This window comes from Varroa jacobsoni, unplaced genomic scaffold (assembly GCF_002532875.2).
Source record: "Varroa jacobsoni isolate VJ856 unplaced genomic scaffold, vjacob_1.0 scaffold_110, whole genome shotgun sequence".
Classification (NCBI taxonomy): Eukaryota; Metazoa; Arthropoda; class Arachnida; order Mesostigmata; family Varroidae; genus Varroa; species Varroa jacobsoni.
Window position 1 is genome coordinate 68,429 of NW_019213012.1, and position 19,615 is coordinate 88,043.

General features: G+C 43.8%; 1 protein-coding gene across 1 annotated transcript in view; it reads right to left on the minus strand.

Moving 5' to 3' along the window:
• LOC111265918 (uncharacterized) overlaps window positions 1-19,615 on the minus strand; it is a 41,780-nt gene that overhangs the window by 9,120 nt on the left and 13,045 nt on the right. The window contains exon 4 of the mRNA XM_086970730.1: window positions 17,007-17,135. Within this exon, the coding sequence (XP_086826856.1) occupies window positions 17,007-17,135 (129 nt within the window). The remainder of the gene's footprint in view (window positions 1-17,006; window positions 17,136-19,615) is intronic.

Genomic DNA, 19,615 nt, shown 5'->3' on the forward strand with positions numbered 1-19,615 from the left:
TCACCTTTGTGGGTTATTTACAAAATAAGAAAAAATTTTCCTGATCGCCTCGATTGAGAGTCTCCACTCTTCGGGCTTAAAAGTCTCTATGTCTAAGCTAAAGTTTGATGGGGATTTTGTACAAGTAAAAAAAATCTCTTCTAGGGGAGGTCATTACACTATCTACTAAATAATGTCATATCAGTACGGTAGTGAAAATTGGTACGAGATACAAGGATCATTACATTATAGACCCATGGTTCATACCGCTGTGGACAGTAAGTTCGTTGAAAAATTAAGAAATATGTTGAAACAAGGGGTAACAAACGATATTCAACAAGCTCTATTAGGCAGATATAACTATTCACGGATGAGCAGGTTTAATCGTGGGCCATAACGCAGACTAGCATCGTTTCATCATTTCAAATATAATCTGTTTATAACTTATGTATGTATCATATATATCAAACTAAAAAAGGCTGAAATCCCCTTTGTTCATGTATATAAATATATAACGTTTGCTACAACCCAGGCGGTGTTCATCGCTGAGTTTCAAGCTCCCTAGAACAATACGCAAATATGAACACACTAAGGAGAACAGCTAACAAAGTACCCGATTATAAACAACCGTCAATAATATTGAGGTGGTGCATCAAATAAATTATTTCTACTACTCAAGATAAGTACAACTCCAAATATCCTTCGGGTGCAAGCCATTTTGACGGGATTATCACCACCGTACATATACGTACGCCAGCCTCGCTACAATATCGCCGATTCCACAAACGCATCAAAGGCAACCGCTCTCTGCCAAAATAAACACAGAAGGCAATGGACCTTTTCATCCGTATATGAAGCAACTCCCTAGCGGGGAACATGAAAGTGCTCTAAGAGAGAACGACAGAGGCGGGACCCTCTACACCCTTTGCACTCGTTGAAAAGCCCTTATAACAAAACCACAAATATACGAGAGGTGGGCCAAATAAGCGCGGGTACACATACGAAAAACGGGGTCAATCGTCAAAAAAAAAAGGCCGTTTTCGGTTGCTCGAATAGATTTTTCCATCAGACAAGCTCGGTTTAAGTAGTAACAAGGTACTTCCTTTCTGATTTCGTTTTCGATCAGTGCGGTTTCAAGAAAAGCGCATCAGCGTCCTACCTCGTAGCTTGGATCTATCAACTGCGCGCATGAGCAACGATGTTTGTTCAGTGCATGCGGTAGTTGTACGAGTTGGACAATGTGATCGAACTAAATTGATAACCCCCGCTGAAGTTCAGAGCTGCTTTCGACGACTGCCACGGCTAAAAATAAATTATTTTGCAAATATCTTCTATACGTTCACTCGAAGCTTCCCACCAACACAGTAGTCGGTCACGAGAGTCGGCCGCCATGCCCTTAACACAGGACATGTTTTTACTAAAACAGAATCTATTTCGCTGACCCATTTACCATACGTCCTATAGGACAATGTGAACGTGTAGGTAGTGTCATTCATATTTGTGACAGTGTTACCCCGCGTCGGACAGCAGGACCCTGGTAACATGTTTTATCCACTTCTTCTGTATCTGCTGGGAGCTACCGTTACATAAATGACGACGATGATCATGTACTTCAGTCTAGAGGGAGATATTGGCCTCAGCCGATGGGTGTGACCGAAGATGATGTGGGTGGCGCAGGGAGGAAGCGTATTTGTGTTATGCCCTTTTGCACCGCCAATCCGCTAGCTTTGTAGCTTTAGAGAAAGAGCTTGCTGTCCTATTGTAGCGGACTGACCGATTACAGGCCGATGACTGTGAAAAGACGAAACAGATTTTGACAGTTGGATCATAGCACAGACGAATAAACCCAGCCACCTGCCTGTCCAATACGGGAATCCCCGTGCTGAAAGGCTTTGCGGGAGGTACGAAAATATTAGACAGAAAGTCTGAACTTACTGTATTGGGGACAACATTCGAAAATGGCGCGTACGAATGGAAGAGAGATGCTTTCGAATACAATATTTAAATAAATCTATTCCACTTAAGCTCACATACTGTCATACATAACTCGGGCAATTCTATTGCAGTAAAATGGTACGACACGATAGTTTTTGGTAGATATAGTAAAAGACGGAACTAAAAAAATACCCACGACGCTCTAGTTCGGAAAAGATTGCGATTCGAGAACTTTAACTTGCTGATACAGCCTGTCGACACGATCGAATCAATGGAAGCGACACGGCAAATGTCTGAAATTCGGCCTGTGCACGTAACAGACGGTCGCCTATGCTGGTGACGAACTTTAACATGGTTCTACTCTAGATACAGTATGAGACTAACGGCAAAAATCTGTTTAAACAAACCCCATAAACTATATCTACTAGCAAAAAGAGCGAGATAATCTAAGTACTTTTTGTAGGCTTCGCGATGTTCAGAAAACAAATCTCAGCACAAACGCGTTTATTGCATGCTTCAAATGGTGGCAGCTGTTAACTAAAATTAACAAAGATCAAAAACTTTTCGTGTGCATCGCAGTCTAATGGGAAATCGTATAAATTTTGGAATTAAACATCTTCTAACGATTTGCCTCTGGAGACGACCACATTAGGTCTTTCACCGGATTTGTCCTACGAATTCCTAGCTGCATAAATCACTACTAAGCTTGAATCTACGCTATAGATGTTCGACTTATAGAACTAAGTATCTGGTATTGGTCCTCAAGAAAATCTACATAAATTGATAAAATAAGGATTGAGAAAAATCTCCAACAATTTGTTACGCTACACTTCGACCTGATGATTGAACAAAGGAACTTTCGATAGACGAAAATACCTTCCCCATGTGTATTGCGCACTCCAGTAATTAACAATTATAGTATTGGCCGGGACAAAGTTTACGCTTGCATTGTCCATAGATCACGCGCAGTTCGATATCATCAGTCAACTGACTACTCTAGTCGAGATAATGGGTCCAGGATGATAATCCGATGACCGAAATCGAAAGCGGTCATTTTCCCACCCACTTTATGCCTGATAGTAAGTGGGAATTTTTTTTGTTTAGGATCAACGATAGCGTTTAGCTCGGCTAAAATTTCGCTACCCATCCGTGTTCGGGCTGCTGCCTTTCCAAAGCTCTTTCTAGAGGCGTCTTCTGCGAACTTCGGTAAAGAAAGACACAATTTGTGCATAGTTCTACTTAGTGCAATCACCGTCCATTATTGTTCCGCACGTTTGTTCTACTTCGTCTTCGCCATTTGCTGGCTGAGTGGCTAATCCACCCGCCCGTCATCTCGTTGGTGCACGCTCCACTTCCGACCGACTTTCGGAGGCAGTATTCGGTTAGAAGAAGGTATCGACGCTGCGGCAGTAACACTGACAGCCTATGTGACTGGGCCACGTTTGCTGTTTTCGATGGCGCTCTTTAGCCAGGAAACATATGATAAGCGGGTGCAGGCTTGCTTGCTACTAGGGAATGGCGATCGTGTTAATGAGGCACTGCTATATCTCATTCTGCGATTCACGAATCTCTTGGAAATTCTGTTCGCACAGGAAGCCGCGGCAAGCTCGCCTTCAGGACAGTTGCCTTCAGGCTGGCCGTACCAGCTGCAGCATCGGCAGCGCCAAGCCTCCAACTTTTTCCGCCTCCCATGCCACATGCTCGGCACGCCCTCTCGAACCCACATCTTGTAGCCGCTGCTTTTGGGCTCGTCGCAGCCCATCCGTCGTGCTGTCGACGGATTGCGCCTCGCTCTGTCACACCAACGGAATCGTCGCAAGCCTCCAGCAGCACCAAGCTATTGAACAAGCTTGGCACTCCTTCGACTCGAGAACAAAGCAAGGATGGTTCTTCAGTTGAAACGAGGCTGGCTCGAAGTTGCCTTCGAGGCTGTAAGTTACCTTGTATATAATGTTTCATACGTTCAGAAGTGGCAAGCCGAGCTGAGCGATATTCTCATCGTTTCTGCTGCCGCCGCTGGTTAGAATAACTATGGCCGTTGTCTTTAGACAGTACGTGGGAGGAGTCAGTGCGATAACGTTGATTACAAGAAGAGATAGAGGGAAAAAGCCGAAGCAGATGAAGCGCGGCGTCGGTCGTCAACTCTCTAATCTTCCGCATAGAATGGGGGTGATGGCAGACGCAGCACTTGAATTAAGAAGGAGCAGCTAGTTACGACGCATTTGAGCGCCGTTCTCTGGACCAAGCAGTACTTTCAAGTTACCCCGTCTATGGCCCAGTAGTGGTGGCACGGCTACCACTAACATCGACAAACACTGCTGGCCTCGCGTAACTTAACTGCTATGGCTGCTTAGATACAGCCGTCGGGATAAGAGGAATGGGTATCAACGGCGGAGCCTTATGGCCGACCTTATGGGGGGCCTTATGGGGGTGAAATTTGCCGTGTGCTGTTCGCCAGTGTGCCTACTTCTTTTAGATAGCTTGTACAGCGTCTTTGGCGCTTCAATTGCGTGAGAACAGCGTGGCTCACCGTGTTCAGGTATGGCGGAACTTAAGTACGCAGCAAAGCAATAGCTGCTAAGTTTGGTGAAAAGAAGAAGGCAGAGGTTCAGCGTACCTCACCACCAAACTCCTGCTTCTTATGTGAGGTAGAACAAAAACTGGTGGGGCCCTCGTGAGAAGGAAGCGAAACACCTTTGAGATAAAACTGAGGTTGTTGTATTTCCTATATAGTTTACTGATCCCATCCGGCTGCTCTTACCGGTGTTCTGTAGACGTACACATATATGTAACCTAACATTGGTCATACTTACAGAAAGGGTAAAGAATTGATCTCGAGGCTTTTTCGACTAAGCTAAAAATGGACGGAGAATTGTGTGGGATTATATCTCTCGCCGAAGAATGACTTTAAAGAAAACAAGAAAACTGAAAAAAGCGAAAGGATTTCATATTTGTCGCGCGTCGATATTTGCACCGATCTAAATTGCCTGTGCTTGTGTTTCACTTCGAATAGTTGGCGGACAGTTAAACCTTGAGCACCGTCCTGGTAAGCTACTGAACTTTGCCTTCTCTAGATGTTTCCACTGGGATCACGTATAAGAGAAACTCTAAGCGATACGGAACGAAAAAAAGAACCATCCAGCCCTCCTGAACGTACGCTACATCCGTATGCAGTGGCGGATTTTTAGAGCGGCAGCCGTTCAATGCCCCGTTCTCCTTAGATCATCGGCTCCCCATAGTGGTAGTGGTGCCCATCTTCGTCCAGGCACTAGCCCTGCCAACACCTCGACGATTCTCCAAGCTGGCGGCTAGAAATCCAACCATTTGGTATCCGCTATCCACCATTGGCCGCCAGAGTGAATAGGCACCCGCAGTGACTTTCCTGCTTTCCCTTTGCCCTTGCTCCCGTCCTCTTGGTCCGTTCTTCCTTGCTTCTTTTTTTTTTTTTTTCTCATACACCACTTTTCCATTCCCCTAATCCAACTCCTTTCCGATCCCTTGGGTCGCACCCCGTCGTCTCCACCGCTACCTCGTTTTCACCGCTACCATCTAACACTACAGTCACTTCTCCATTCGCCGCCAGTGTTCCTATGGTGTACACCAATTCTTTACTATCTCTCTCCCCGTGAATTCTCCGGCCACACTAGTTCGACTCATCTGAATCAAGGTGTCGGCCTGTCAGGACGCGTGTTTAAATTATATTTAAAATGGCAGCTTCTCGAGCGCCCTTGTCAACTCTGGCGAATCTCTTCGACTCTTCGAACGAGCGAGCGAGTGAGCCGGTTCTCCAGGCTAAGAGCAGAAGCATCGCTGCCATCATCACTGACGTTTCCAGTTTGGCTACTTCCATCGCTACCGCCCTTGCCGCAACGTGCGAACATACGAAAACGAGGGAAATGGAATACTAAAAACGAGGAAACGCAACCTTTCACTTCTCGTTGGATCGAAAACTACATACCGCTTAGAGGGGCCACGGTTGAAGCTAAAGTCTAGCGAAAGGTCCTCTTTCTAAAGGCCCAACCCAAAAACACCGCCTGCTCAATATCTTCGGTTTGGTCCTTGTTCTTTCGCTTATTCGTTTAAGCCTTACACCGTAGGGTAATCGGTTGGACGTTAACAGTACTAGTTATGGTAGCAATGGGGGTGTAGCGAACGGCCGTCACCGTCCCTCCATGCTGGCGCTGGCGCTGGCCTGCTTGCCTGCCGTCCAGCCATTTCTTCATACGTTCACGTTGGTTCGTTTCTGTTGGGCGCCACTGACGTTTCGGCTTTGCCCCGGCTGGACCCGTTCCTTTACGCAACTCTTCACAGCTTGCCCTCGTGCTACCATTTACACATTATTCCAACGCGCGCGAACTGCGTTGTGCCAGTCAGAGGTCGCTAGTGACCGGGTCAACATAGAAGTGGCACTTGAGTATTCCTAGCTCTGGAACGAAATATAGTACATGGTTGTGCCTGAACAACACGCAGCCATAGGCTAACTGGCTGCTGTTGCCGGCCAAGGGCCACCATTATTACAACTACAGTATCCACCACTCGCACTACTAGTAGTACCGCTATTATAACCACCAAGCAGAGGATGTAGCCAGCCAGCCTGCCGCCTGCTACTGATCTCAACGGGACGGCTAGCTAGCACGATGTGGCTGGAGGGCACGCCAAGGTCTCTATTAGCTTCATAACATATAATAGTAATATATAGGAGGTGGCGCAAAGGACGTTCAACATAGTTGGTCCCTTACAATCTCCATTGCTCCTTTCTCTTTCTGTGTGCTTTGCACTCTATCGCTTTCGTAGTGCTCCCAACTAGTTTGCTCCTCCTGACACCGCTGAGCACGGCCAGCATGTAGGGTCGAACGGTGGAAGTTAGTAGGGAATGAACACGTTGCTTGACTCCTGGCAAATCAACTCCTGACCGACTCCTCGACGGCTAGACTGTGTTATGTTTGCTCTGGCCGTTCTCTGGCAACCAGAGAGCCAGCGAAGGTTTTGGCTGGACCCGCAGCAGGCGCAGGACTCTATCGTCGAGAAATCCACATGCACATCACATACTGGTGCCGCTATCTCACTATTCGTCGTCGTTGCAGGCGTTCTTCGTCCATAGACGCATGCAAAAATGACGACTTGGCTTCTGCATGCTGTCTCGCTGCTGCTTGTCAGTTTGCCACGAAAGAGGGAGACGACTCAGAGCTGGATGGCCACGTTCACCGTGCCGTAGTCGGCGGTGGACTATGTGTGATACGCGTGCACTCGGGGAGAGTTGAGCCAGTTAGTGAGCCATCCCATCTGCACACAGCCCCATAAGACAGCAAAGGGTCTATGTCACGAACTTCGCGCGGATAGCCTCAGGGAACATGGATGGTCATGAGACGCAGGACATTTTAGAACACACTTAAGTTTGTTCGTCATGTTGTACAGGCCGTAGAGGTAGGTCGCGAGAGCCAGTAAACTGTTGAACATTGATGTAAGATAGAATCTGCGTCACTAACATCTGTAACACAGCGCAAAACCCTATGGGAGCCCATTCAGGTTTTAGTTGGTCTCATGCTTACCTTTATCCAGTGAAAACTAGAGCTTTGAACTATCGTTGATGTCCGAACACAGGCTAATGGCGCCCTAACGTACCCCGCCAGATTGGCCTTGCATGTCGGTATATGCGCTAATACATGAAAACAAACTCGGACAAAGTGCTAGATAGCCAGGTGTCTGTCATACCATCCATCGCAGCGGATCATGCAGGATGTGCGAAGGTACTTGCCGCTAGCTAGAGCGAGCTCAAAATTAACTACAGTGTTAAATATTGGTTACGCGTTTTCTACACGACGGTTGATGCATATCTTGCAACCAGATTTTTTGTGGACCAACGGGGTCCTTTAATGACTATAACATGGCATTCGTTAACTTTGAATCAAAACGATCTTATCTATTTCAAAGTCATCTCTAAAGACATAAGCTTAAGCATCGAAATCGTGTATTATCAACAACTACCGAACATCGATCAGATACGGGAAAAACATTATCATTAACAGAGTGCAGCTCGTGGGAGGATGTTAGGACCGCTATACATACGCGTAATGTTAAGGCTTCAAATCAGGTAATTTGAGAAAAAAGAAAAACTGTTTTTAAGAATGTTCATCAGCTGGTATTTCTTCTCACAACCTGAATAGTAATTTTAATTTAGGAGGAGTAGCTTTATGCCGGATTAAGATCTCGGAGCTTTTTGCTACAAGCAGACGCATAGTGAAAACGTCACATCGCCTCGTCCGCCCATAAATAAACATTTGAGATCAGTTTTCTGTTTATATTTCTCATTTTGTGGGTTTGCTATAGTGTCGAAGAAGGGAACGTATTCATTTGTTTGTTTTGACAACGGAACGATGCACAAGAATAGCTGGCGGGTCGTCAGTGGCGCGGTGACTTTTGGTGAAACGCTTTTCCCCTTCACCCCCACATTCATGAGGGTGTAAGCCTTACGCGGGATTAATTTGGGGAATACACCAAAGTTATACAGTTTCCTCACTTGAAACTATTATTACATTTCTATATATAAAGTGAGTCATAGTAGTATGCTGGACAAATCTAATGTGTTAATGAGGACTGCTTTGTATAGGAACTACTCCGAACAGTTCTGTTTGCCTCACATGTAACTTAGCCGGATTTATAGTCCTGTCTGGCAGGGTAGCCATGCTGTACAATTTTAAGGGTTACAAACCTGACTAGCAAGCCAATATAACAGTAATATGAAGGCTAGACGTCCCCATGACAGATTCCGTAATTCACTGAGTAGTACCTGATCTCCTAAGCTAAAAAGAGGCACGTATTTTTTGCATTTTACCTGCGATATTTGAGAGCAAAAGTAACCAAAAACCCATTTTTTCATCGATTTCCTAACGAAGATAGACCAAAACTTCCCATCAGGTCATTTCACTATATTCGAAACGATCTAACTATAAACAATTTACACAGCGTTAGTGTTCCCGTATCGCACATGACGCCCACTATAGAAGCACTAAAGTGGGTCGATAAATACTCTGTTCACAACCGGATTCATGTACGTAGTCAGCACCGTAGAAGTTTAAGAGCTATTTTTACGGAGCTTGACGTGTAGGGGGTAGAACGCCTCATCAATTAGCGCACCCATTCATCAACGATATTGAAAACGGTATATGGACCGCGAAAAACCGCCAGAGGCCAGTGGGCGAGTAAGACCGAATTCGTTTTTCATCCAGTACTAGGGAACAAAGGAGCATGCCGTCACGCTGAAAGCTGTACCGTGTCGCTAAAGCCACAATATACCGATCTAGGTCGTCCTCACCGTCGACGTGGTCTCCTCATGAAATCTGGCACGTGCATCGTGCTACGCAGTCTTGTGAGTTCGTCGAATCGATGTTAGGAAAAACACACCATAGCTCGAATGCAATCTAAACAAAAAGACCGTATCTTTTCGTTTGGAACACGGATTTTTCATTATAGCAGGCCACTAGACGGTATGTGGCCTGATAGAGACGTGTACTAATAGTTTATTTGAGCAAGTAGAAGCCGATCATGTACCTCTGCGGTTGGCTCAGACAGTTGCCTAGAAGTTGGAGCAGGGACAAAGATTCTAGGAACAAAAAAAAAATGCATGTGTCTCTCTATCCTGTATTATCAGACCACATCAGGTTAGCAATCAGTGCTCGTATCATCACTTACGTTTAGCTTTAGTTTACTTGCGCTCAATCAGTGGTAAGCGTGCTTGCTAAATTAGCTATCTTGCTACAATATAGATGGACTATTTTTTGTTACTTTTTCAAATAGTATATATACGATGTCGAATTAGTGAATACTGCTTCGATACTATTGTAGTGACGTAAAAGACTTGTATCACGAATAAAGATCTATCTTACAAAAATACCATAAAAAAACTATAGCAATCCCCATAGAACGAGCTTGTTCTATACCCCGTTCTTGGTTCTTAGCCAAGTATCCTGGGCCTTAATTCCGATAAGTGTCAACTCAAACAGCTCGACGAGCGTGCGACGAAGAAGCCTTCAACTACTATATGACAACGCTAAATTTGTCTTTTCTGTCGATAATTCGGCCAACATCGCTCCGCTGTGCAAGAGGGCCAAGGGCTTGGCCACCATGTCAATATGTATGGGATCCACCGCGTTCCCAGCTAAACCAACATACGGAATGTCTTCGGAAGCCGAAAAGTTCCCCCTCTTCGGTGTACACCACTATCGCTTCGTGAGTGGCTCGCGACTATCGCCTTAATATGTGAAGGTGGACCGGAACTCGTTCCGGAAGCCGGCTCACTCAAAATGTCTTCGAGCTTCCTGAGCTGCGAGCTGCTAGGCTTAGATGCTCCAGCATGACTCTACTTTGTAATGCCGCGGCTACCCAAACGAGGCATGGACGCTGACCTATACGGTTCTCGCGACAGGGCAGCAACTGCTTGACCAGCACGGGCGCCGCGAATGCCGACACGGTTTTAGGGGTCTGGGAGACACGACTAGCTGGCTCTACTTGCAGACGCGTACGACAGTGACGGGATACGACGCTCGAAGAAAGACGGAGGAAGGAGTACGAAATCGAGTTAATCCTCATTGTATTAGTGTCATGTAAAAACTACCCGACCCTTTTTCCGTCGTGATCCACTATTAGCCCGGTGGTGTGCTATACATTATCTAGCGGCTTCATTAGGCAAATTGACGCGTATGGCCAGCCAGAGGGTGGAACACCAGGGGCGCAGAATTTCAGACGAGGACACATTACCTTTTAAAGGGGTCCGAAGTATTTCCGGAAGTGATTTCGGAAGGCCAGCCGCTGTCTTAGCCTAATAGTATTCAAGTGGGAATATCCAGCATAACGGCATGGTTCGGCTGGGTAATATGGATCTTTTTGAGTGCGTTGCCATGATAACCGTAATCAGCAAGCATATTGTCATGCTGATCCGAAATATCAGCGTGGACGATTATTATCAAAACAAACTAATTAGACGAATAATCAAGAAAACAAAGGGAACTAAAAAACGTAATGTTTTATTCTTATAAAGGTTAATAGCTGCTTGTATGGTTCTCATGCTGTTTCTGTTGAAAATCCCAGTCAAGTCCAGCGAGAATGGTAGTGGCAAGAGATTCTTCATGGCACACCTAAGAATAAAAAAACGATCGGCAAACGAGAAAAGGAATGGAACGACTGACGAAAAAGACGGGGGGCCAATAGTGAAGAGCACTTGTTGGTCGGGGCGACGTCAAACGCAGCTGGTGTGTAATACGCTGGTGACGCTGTGGGCGATTCCTGCCAGACAGGGCTTTTCAGCCTTCACGTGTAATTCACGCTCGACGCCGATGTTACAATGCTTGCACCCCATTTCATGTTCCACTTTCAACGGCGATGGGGTTCGCGTCACAATTGCAACACAACGAAAGGGCTGGAGGAGGGAAGTGGAAAGTTCGTGAAGCAAGCATCGAATATCAATCAATGAATGGAGAACAAAATTGAGTCAGCTGTGGTGACCGTGGCGATAACGGGGGATGTTTTGTTTGTCGCGAACACGGGCTGGCGATACAGCGGGAGTCTTCGAGTTTAAGGAGACGCGATGGCTTTGAATAGATCGCTGATATATGCGCTCGGGTAAACGACTATAGCAAGGGGGAACCAATATGCGGTACTGGCCCGCTTAGCTAAAGGAAACTTATCCATGCAGACTTTATCATAATTACGATGATCAATTCACAATCATGATTTTGCACTGATGTGTAATATGATTGCAAAGATGTGCAACAATTGTTGCGCTTGTTTTCCTGCTTTCACACATGGTCTGCCATTCGCTTAAACGCTTGCTCTGTATTTCTATAGGGTGGCGCGAAAATATTGCCGTTACGTACTTCCGACGTACCAAAAAAAATATATATACACATAAATATTCGTCCGCTGTCACTGATGACACGTCGAAAGATGTGATTCCTCCTTCAAAGCTCCGTACAATGCGAAGGGAGTCACGGTCTGATTATATACGCGTACTCGCGGAACGGCACACTAAATCACTAATTAACTGGGAAGCTGTTATTTTTTCTTGGACCAAACACATCTTCAAAACGTTTGGGTCCATTTGGCCATGAGCATTTGAATGTAACCTCAGAGCCTACAAGCCGACACGATCTGCACGCATTCTAGTAATAATTGATATTTCACAGTTTGTTGAACATATCGAATTAAGCGAGTAAAAAAGTATCGGAGTATTGTCGTTTCTTCATCTGACTGCCCAACTACGTCTGGAGTTCGCAAGGCACCGCGTTTATACTAGTAAACAATGAACGATCGGCGGTTATTTAGTGTTTTTTGGCCTGCGCTTAAAAGTTTCACTGCAGCCTAGTCAATAATCAAGCTCAGACGATTCTGAAATGTAATCTCGGTACACAGTAAGAAGAACAATGAAGGTTTGTTTGAGGATAACTTGTCGATACCTGAGAAACCAGTCATCTAAAATATACCGTCACCAACTAGCATCCATAATGCCATCGATTTCATCAAAAAAGCGGTTCCGCTCGGGAGGAAAACTAAGACAATTAGAAATATAGAATTATGTTATGTCATAATTAGTTTACAAGTCCTATAGAGCACGGTGTGTAGATAGCAACAACGATAAATAGCGGACATGCCTTACCTCAATGTGGGCATATTTTGCTGTGAACTTATCCAAATACTAGAAAATATAAAACGTTTTTAGTCGCTGATCCTCAGCTATTTCTTTTACACTAGACCTTCATAGTTCAACATTTTCTTGAGGACCTGCCAGGTTAGTACGCTTAATGCAAGCAACTTAGAACGACCGAGTAGGACAAAAAATTGTTAGACTGATGTCTACGGCCCTTAGCCGGTTTTGTAATTATTGCTCTGGCAGGGAGACAAATGGCCACGATAGCATTGCAGTATGGCAAAAACGATGCTTTAATTCGGGAGGTGAGCTTTGATTTCCATGGCCATGTTCGTCACTAAAGCACCTATGCGGCTATTAATTAACGTCAATTGAAATATTTGTTCCTCAATAATAAAGGCTTGCAAGATAAATTGTGATTCATTTCAAATCTGTATCTCCCTAATCGAGTTTACACATTATTTTTCTCACCTTCGCTGTACCGCCATCTATACATTAGTAGTTCAGTATGAAAGCTGCCTTCTGCTTTCTTGAAAAGACCAAGTATCTACCCGTAGCAAACATCCAGGTCGAGGATGGCTGATCGAATAACACGTTTCTCTAAGACACCGAACGTCGATGGCGTCGTGCACATCTAACATTTCTCGCGATGAGAATCACGAACCACACAACTTCACGAGGGGATCGCTTTTGGCACTTCGGATCATTTCTTCAAATGTTCGGGCTAGACTATTGCTAGTCGACTCGTTACGCTGGTTCCATTTTGCCTGCGGGAATTACGCGAGTAACGGCATATTCGCATCTATGTCTCTCGGCCAAGTATCGAGCTAGAGTCGTACCCCTACGGAACGCCTTAGATATTTTCCGTTTATATTATATGATTATGTAGTAAATCAAGCGTTACCTGAGCGTTTCTATTTCAAAAAATAGGCATTGTTATTTCCTCTACACCATAGGAGTTGCAGCAACATCTAGGCAAGGATATGTAAAAACGGAGAAATCTAAGTTATATACTCGAATTTGAGAGTGTTCTTACGTCAGTCGCCTCATCTGCATTTGAATAATCCTCTTGTGGCTTCCCTGTAAGTAAAGATCGCAAAAATGGAGTGGATGCCTCACTCCGTCTGCGCTTGTTACGAATAAGATCAACTTTTTATTTCTCGACTATTTTGACCTTATGGCAAGGAAGATGTTATCGTCAGCCTACGTGGTATATTCGTGGGAGGTGGGGTTTTAGGTTGGGAACAATCAAGGGTATCCATCAAATATAGATGCGAATATGACAGCATGATTAGAAGGGTAAAAACTGGATGAAAAAAAGTATGAGTGAAAGCAATATAGTAGCTCTTGTATAGAACTACTCACGAGTCCCCTATCTGCATTTAGTGCATGGAAAGCCCATGTCGTTAAATTCAAGCGCAAACTTTATAGCTATCACAAACATTTGCACTATACGTACTACACTATTAATTAGTTAAATTCTCTGTACTTTGAAGCCATGTCTATCAAAAGCATGTATAGACCCAGTGACAAAGTGGCATGTTTCTAAAATTGTACGAAATGACTAGCCGTATTCAACAGGAATCTGCCCTCTCTATTGCCAAACAGGACGTGGGTATACAAACGCGGACCTTTCATGTTCATGAATAACCAGCTTCGAAGATGTCTTCCTTCCACCCGTTTAGAAGGTTTTTCTCGTAAAAAAAGAACACTGAATTTTGCAAGTATCTTGTAAAGCATACTTCTTTACGACGCTATCGCAAGATATCCTATCGCATGCTAGCTCATGGTACTTCCGATTCTCGCTCGAACTTGTTTACAAAAGTGACTAATGCAGCCTATGTAAAGGCGGCTGTTTCACTTAACGGTCAACGTGCCCAAAACATTCTCGCTGCCCTGATAAGTCTATCAATAATATATAGGTAAGAGACTTCCTAACACTATCAATAGATCGTAGACCTTTATCAGATACATTTGATTGGAGCATAATGTCGAAGGTCTGGCGAACAATACGCTCGTTGTCACACTTGAGAACGAGTAATGAAACTATAGGTTGTTGAATTATTTAATTGCTTATCAAAGTCGTGATGATAAAAACCGGCACACTGGCCTTTTGTAAAACTGACTTCTCGTTTGATCAATTTGACCTTGTTCTGAAAATTCGAACCTATTGCAACATGTGAAAATATTAAATATTATCGCTTCGAAAGTGACATCATAAACACCGGTATTGTTATTGATAGCTAGGGTCTCATTAACTGCATAACCGCCCGAAGCCATTGTAAACAATCTGTGCTACCTTTTGCGGAATAAGGCAATCTCTCTCTCATAAGAATGAATGTTTGGACCCGATAAGAGTATTCATTAGATTGGCTATTGTTTGGGAAATCTCAAGGATTTGTCACGTCGACTAAAACTAGCTGAGAAAGCGCGGCTTCAATGACCGGTGGTCTTAAGGAGATCGATGCAAAAGATGATAGTATGCCTGTTTAGAGCACAGTGTGCCTTATTCAATGATAAGTGTTAATAATGTTTAGAGTTTGCCTCCAACATTCCACAAATCGGTTGTGCTTTTTCACTAGTATGCTGTATATATACATATATATATTAAACGAAACACTAATATCAACAAGCTTCTATTTAATAAGCGGAAAAAACGCGCGCACAGCATTGGTACACAGGGCGGTGTTCTAATGTAACCTCATTTCAAAGAAGACATTAGCCTCGTCTCCCCTCAGCCCGTACACCTGGCCAGACGCTGCTTCAGCCCATAAATCGTGTTTCTAATCGGACGGTATGGGGTCACCACGGCAGCAAGATTCTCAAGGGCCCTGCGCTGGTGTTGGATCTATCCTGTTCGGCGTCTGAAGCTCCCGTGAATCTGGCTAATGTAGATACCCTTTATAGCGTGGTCTGTTTGTGTGCAGGTCGCAAAGATCAAGTCAGTGGCTCGATGGATCGCAACGGACCGAACGTGGCCTCGCAGTTTACCAGGTGGCGTCTCTAGTAGTCAGCCTAGTTACCCTCGTTTCTCCATGCACGTCAGCATAGCTAATGTAATCAACGCGCTTGCTTATCAGCCGAGTAAACTAGCTAGTTAGCGAAGGGCAGACAAAGTGATGGAAATCGGAAGCGGTAACTATACTAGAGGTCCGACTGCATGTAGATTCCAGATGCCGCCAGATGGGGCGAGGCGTACGAAGTCCTCTCTGTCTGACCCCAGTTCTCACCCGGATTAGCTATAGAAGCATCGTACGGTGTGGCCACGTCGGCTGATGCGGCGACAGCAGCTAGGAAATGAATCCACAGGCACGCAGACTGTCGTTATTGTGTCTAGACAGCCATGGAACACGAGCTAGAGTACAGTAATCTACGTCGTGATTCGCGTTGGACCTTTCTCGGTGGTTTGGAAAGAAAGCTATATACGTAATCAGAGAGAGGGAGGGAGAGAGAGAGAGAGAGAGGGGGGAGGGGGGGTAACTGTTAGATGTGGCGTAAGTGACAATCCCTCTGTCCGTGTGAAGAAATAACTTTTAAGGCGAAAGTAACGAAGGGGACGAGTTAAACTTTGAGACGCTCGGCTTGGTGTATCAAGCAATGAGAAAAATATAAGATTAAGTTCAAGGTTGTTCAGTCGTTCAAAAGCTGTCTAGTAGGACACCACCGCACGAGTGAGTAGTCACAGTAAACGGTCCACCTGCTATTGCTGCCGCTGTCTGAAACAACGTTACTGCAGTCGCTGCTTGTTTTAGCCCTGGACCCAAATCGTCAGACATTGTGGGTCATGGATGCCCGCTCGCTTGCTCGGTAAGTCAGCGGCAGCGGCTGCTTGGCCAGAGCCGTATATCATAATGATGAATCTAGTCCTGGGTGCGACGTTGCTCAAAAAATACGTTATCATAAATTTTCCTTGTTAGCTTGCCTAGCTTTATTGTTCAGCGGCCTTAGCTTTTACATTAAATATGAAATGCGTTCATGCAGAAAGGAGTAAGCGTAGAATCGGTCTGGGATCATTTGAATGCAAGCTCTTGATAGTATTCTTTCCGGGCACTAAAAGCGTCTAAAAAAATCAAATATGCTCAAATTGTAATCGGATAAAGCTTCATCGTCATCATGAAAGCAATCATGAAGTCCTGCCGTTTGCTTCGGGCCAAACCGACAATATCGTTATTTGATTTCGTACCTGTTATATGACCAGCACCACAAGGATAGACAGGTATGGAGCGCTAAACAAACAGGGCTTCTGGAACCTGATACCGTGGCCTACAAACTTATGTTTATAGTTTATTACACAAAAAGTTAAAATAACTTAGATAAAAGTTAGTTAGATAAAAGCTAGATAAGAGCCTTTTCAGTACGACTCATATACTTCGAGGTGGCTAGGTAGCAAATATTGCACAGACGCTTCCCCTTCTGAGTGGCCTTTGCGAACTCAGCGGAACCTCAACTATACCTCGCACACGTGCACATCATGTGAGTAGCCTAGGCTTTTTCCTGTCCTCTCTTGGGAATCCGTAAGACGATGTTCCTTGTCCGACGTAACAATCTGCATGCCTTTGCGTGGCTTCTCCGCCATCCCTGTCTAACGACATGATGACAGTCATATTAAAGTCGACGCAGCCTGTCAATGGGGCGAGCTAAGCGAACCGTCTGCACCCTCAAACCGCTAACTATGTGCTTCACTGAAGAGCAGGAAGGCAGGCGAAAGGGGAGACGACATTCTTATTGCAGAAAAAGTTAGTTTTTTTCAGCGACCCGCAATTATCATGTCTAAAAATTACCAACACAAGCCGTACGACGGTCGTCCGGCTTTGTATTGTTACCCCTTTTTTCTACGTGTTTTAAAAAGAAAAACTGAAAAAGGTTGTGCAAGGAAACAGCTGTTGGAGTTTGGCTTTTACACACGGAAACCATATCCGATTTGGCTTCTTCTAGCTAACTTCTGCGTGGTGTACTAATGTTGCTAGTTATTTTGTCAAAGCGTTGAAAATACCAAAAAGACTCAAAAAGAGTACATAACTAAAAAATGGATAAAAGTTTTCTTATGTTTTACTCACGAAAGCATTTCATGTCCATATACCGATCTCGAAACCTAGAAGGAGTGATGTCTAAAGCTCATTTTTTCTTCCGGCGTTCAAGGAAATGACTGATAATTTAAATGAGGTAATAAAGTCACCTTTAACTTAGAGTAGCGAAATAACCATAGTGAGCTACGGAAGCAGTAGGAATATAAGAAAACTTACAGAAAGGAATGAGAGCTCTGCTATCGTCATAAGAATACGACAGTGAAATATCGTCGGAGTTACCAAGATAAGGTGATAGGCTTATTCAAATAATGTGAACAGATCGGTGGAACAGGATAACTGAAAAAACAGGACAGAACGATGCCACTAGTAGGTAGTGCAGTGGGTTGCCGAAAGGCGGTCGGAGAAGAACTTCATCAAGGAAACACAATAAATCAACGGGGACTACTGCAACGAACGACAGAATGCCGTGTAAGATAGAGCAACTATGACGAGTTCTGGGTCAGCATTTCGGATCAGCTCAAGTAGGTCTAAACCCGCTTTACGTTACAAAAGCTACTGGGACAGTGTGCATAGGTAACGGCTTGCTTGTCACACAAATAAAGTGACGCCAACCATTCGGTCTCTGTAATTACTACCAATAATAATAATAATAGTATGACAACAACGCCACCTGTTTAGCCTGTTATTTCATAATGATGGATCAATATTATTTAATGAGATAATTGTTTCCAATGTCTACCACAAACAGTTGCGTCCTCTAAAGCAGTGATACGGTTGACGTTTCATATACGCAAGTAGAAGGGTACCGCAAAGTTGTTTACTGTTTTAGGTGTGAAAAAAAATCTACTTTGATAACCATTGCTCTATTGTTATATGGGATCTTGACATATTTGTTTGATAAAAAAAAAAAAAAAACAAAGGCTAAGACTAAACGTAAGAAGTTTCTATAACTGCATTTTAGAGATGTTCAAATATATGATTTCAGGAGACGATTATATTTTTTCAATTGAGCTTAAAAGTCGTTGGCCTAACTTCTGGCTAACCGTTTGAAAACACGATTTATTTTCCTTTATATTAAAATAATTAGGAAAAGTATATGAATAGGAGCCCACGAAGGGACAAACTTAAATTAATCCACACCTAAGGGCAAGGACAATTATAAGGTAGAAAGGTCTCTCTAATTTTTTTTTTGTTATTAGTCTATTTTGGTACCATGCATACGCAAACATAAGCAGATTTACTGAGCGCTTCGTCAGCTTTGGTCGGCTATATCCTATTATTTACTATAATAGTAATTACATTTAGAATAGATTAGATGCTAAACCGAAGATTTTATGCTAGCTTTTGTTTATCTTATTTATTTTTTAATTTTCAATCTTTTTCTACTTAGTCTTTTATATAAATTTTTAACTAACTTAAATATTTAATTGTTGCAATAATTAAAGGTTGCTAGATTAATTATTACATTTTAGGTAACCCACATTATCGACTACGGTGCAGTTAATATTTCCACACGATATTTGGTAGCTATTAAAAATACCGACACGAAAATTTTGCCTATATATACATATATATATATATATATATATCTAGGTGTCTGAACCTCCTAACTACTGCAGCTCCTAGCACCATCCAGTCCATTCCGGCTCTACCATTTATACTAATAGTGATTACTGATACTCCAGACAGTTTAACCGTTGTTTTGTCAACGCAGCAGTACTATGCGAGAAACAAAATTGATTTTTTTAGTGCCTATTTACTTTTTTTTTGCTTATTTTGTAACTATACTCTTGAACGGCATAGATATGCATTTGCCAACGCTGGCCAGCTTTGAAGGCGCGAAGGGACACAGTTCGAGGAGAAGTAAACAATCGAAGTATTGCAAATGTATGATACAATGTTAAATTTTGCCACTAACTAATTCAAAATAGTCACTATACTTCTTTTTATGGTATCTTCTAGGCATGAAGCAATGTTCTCCTGGAAGGATGGTTCCTAGATGTACTTTCAACGGTGAGCATGAAATGGTTTTTTT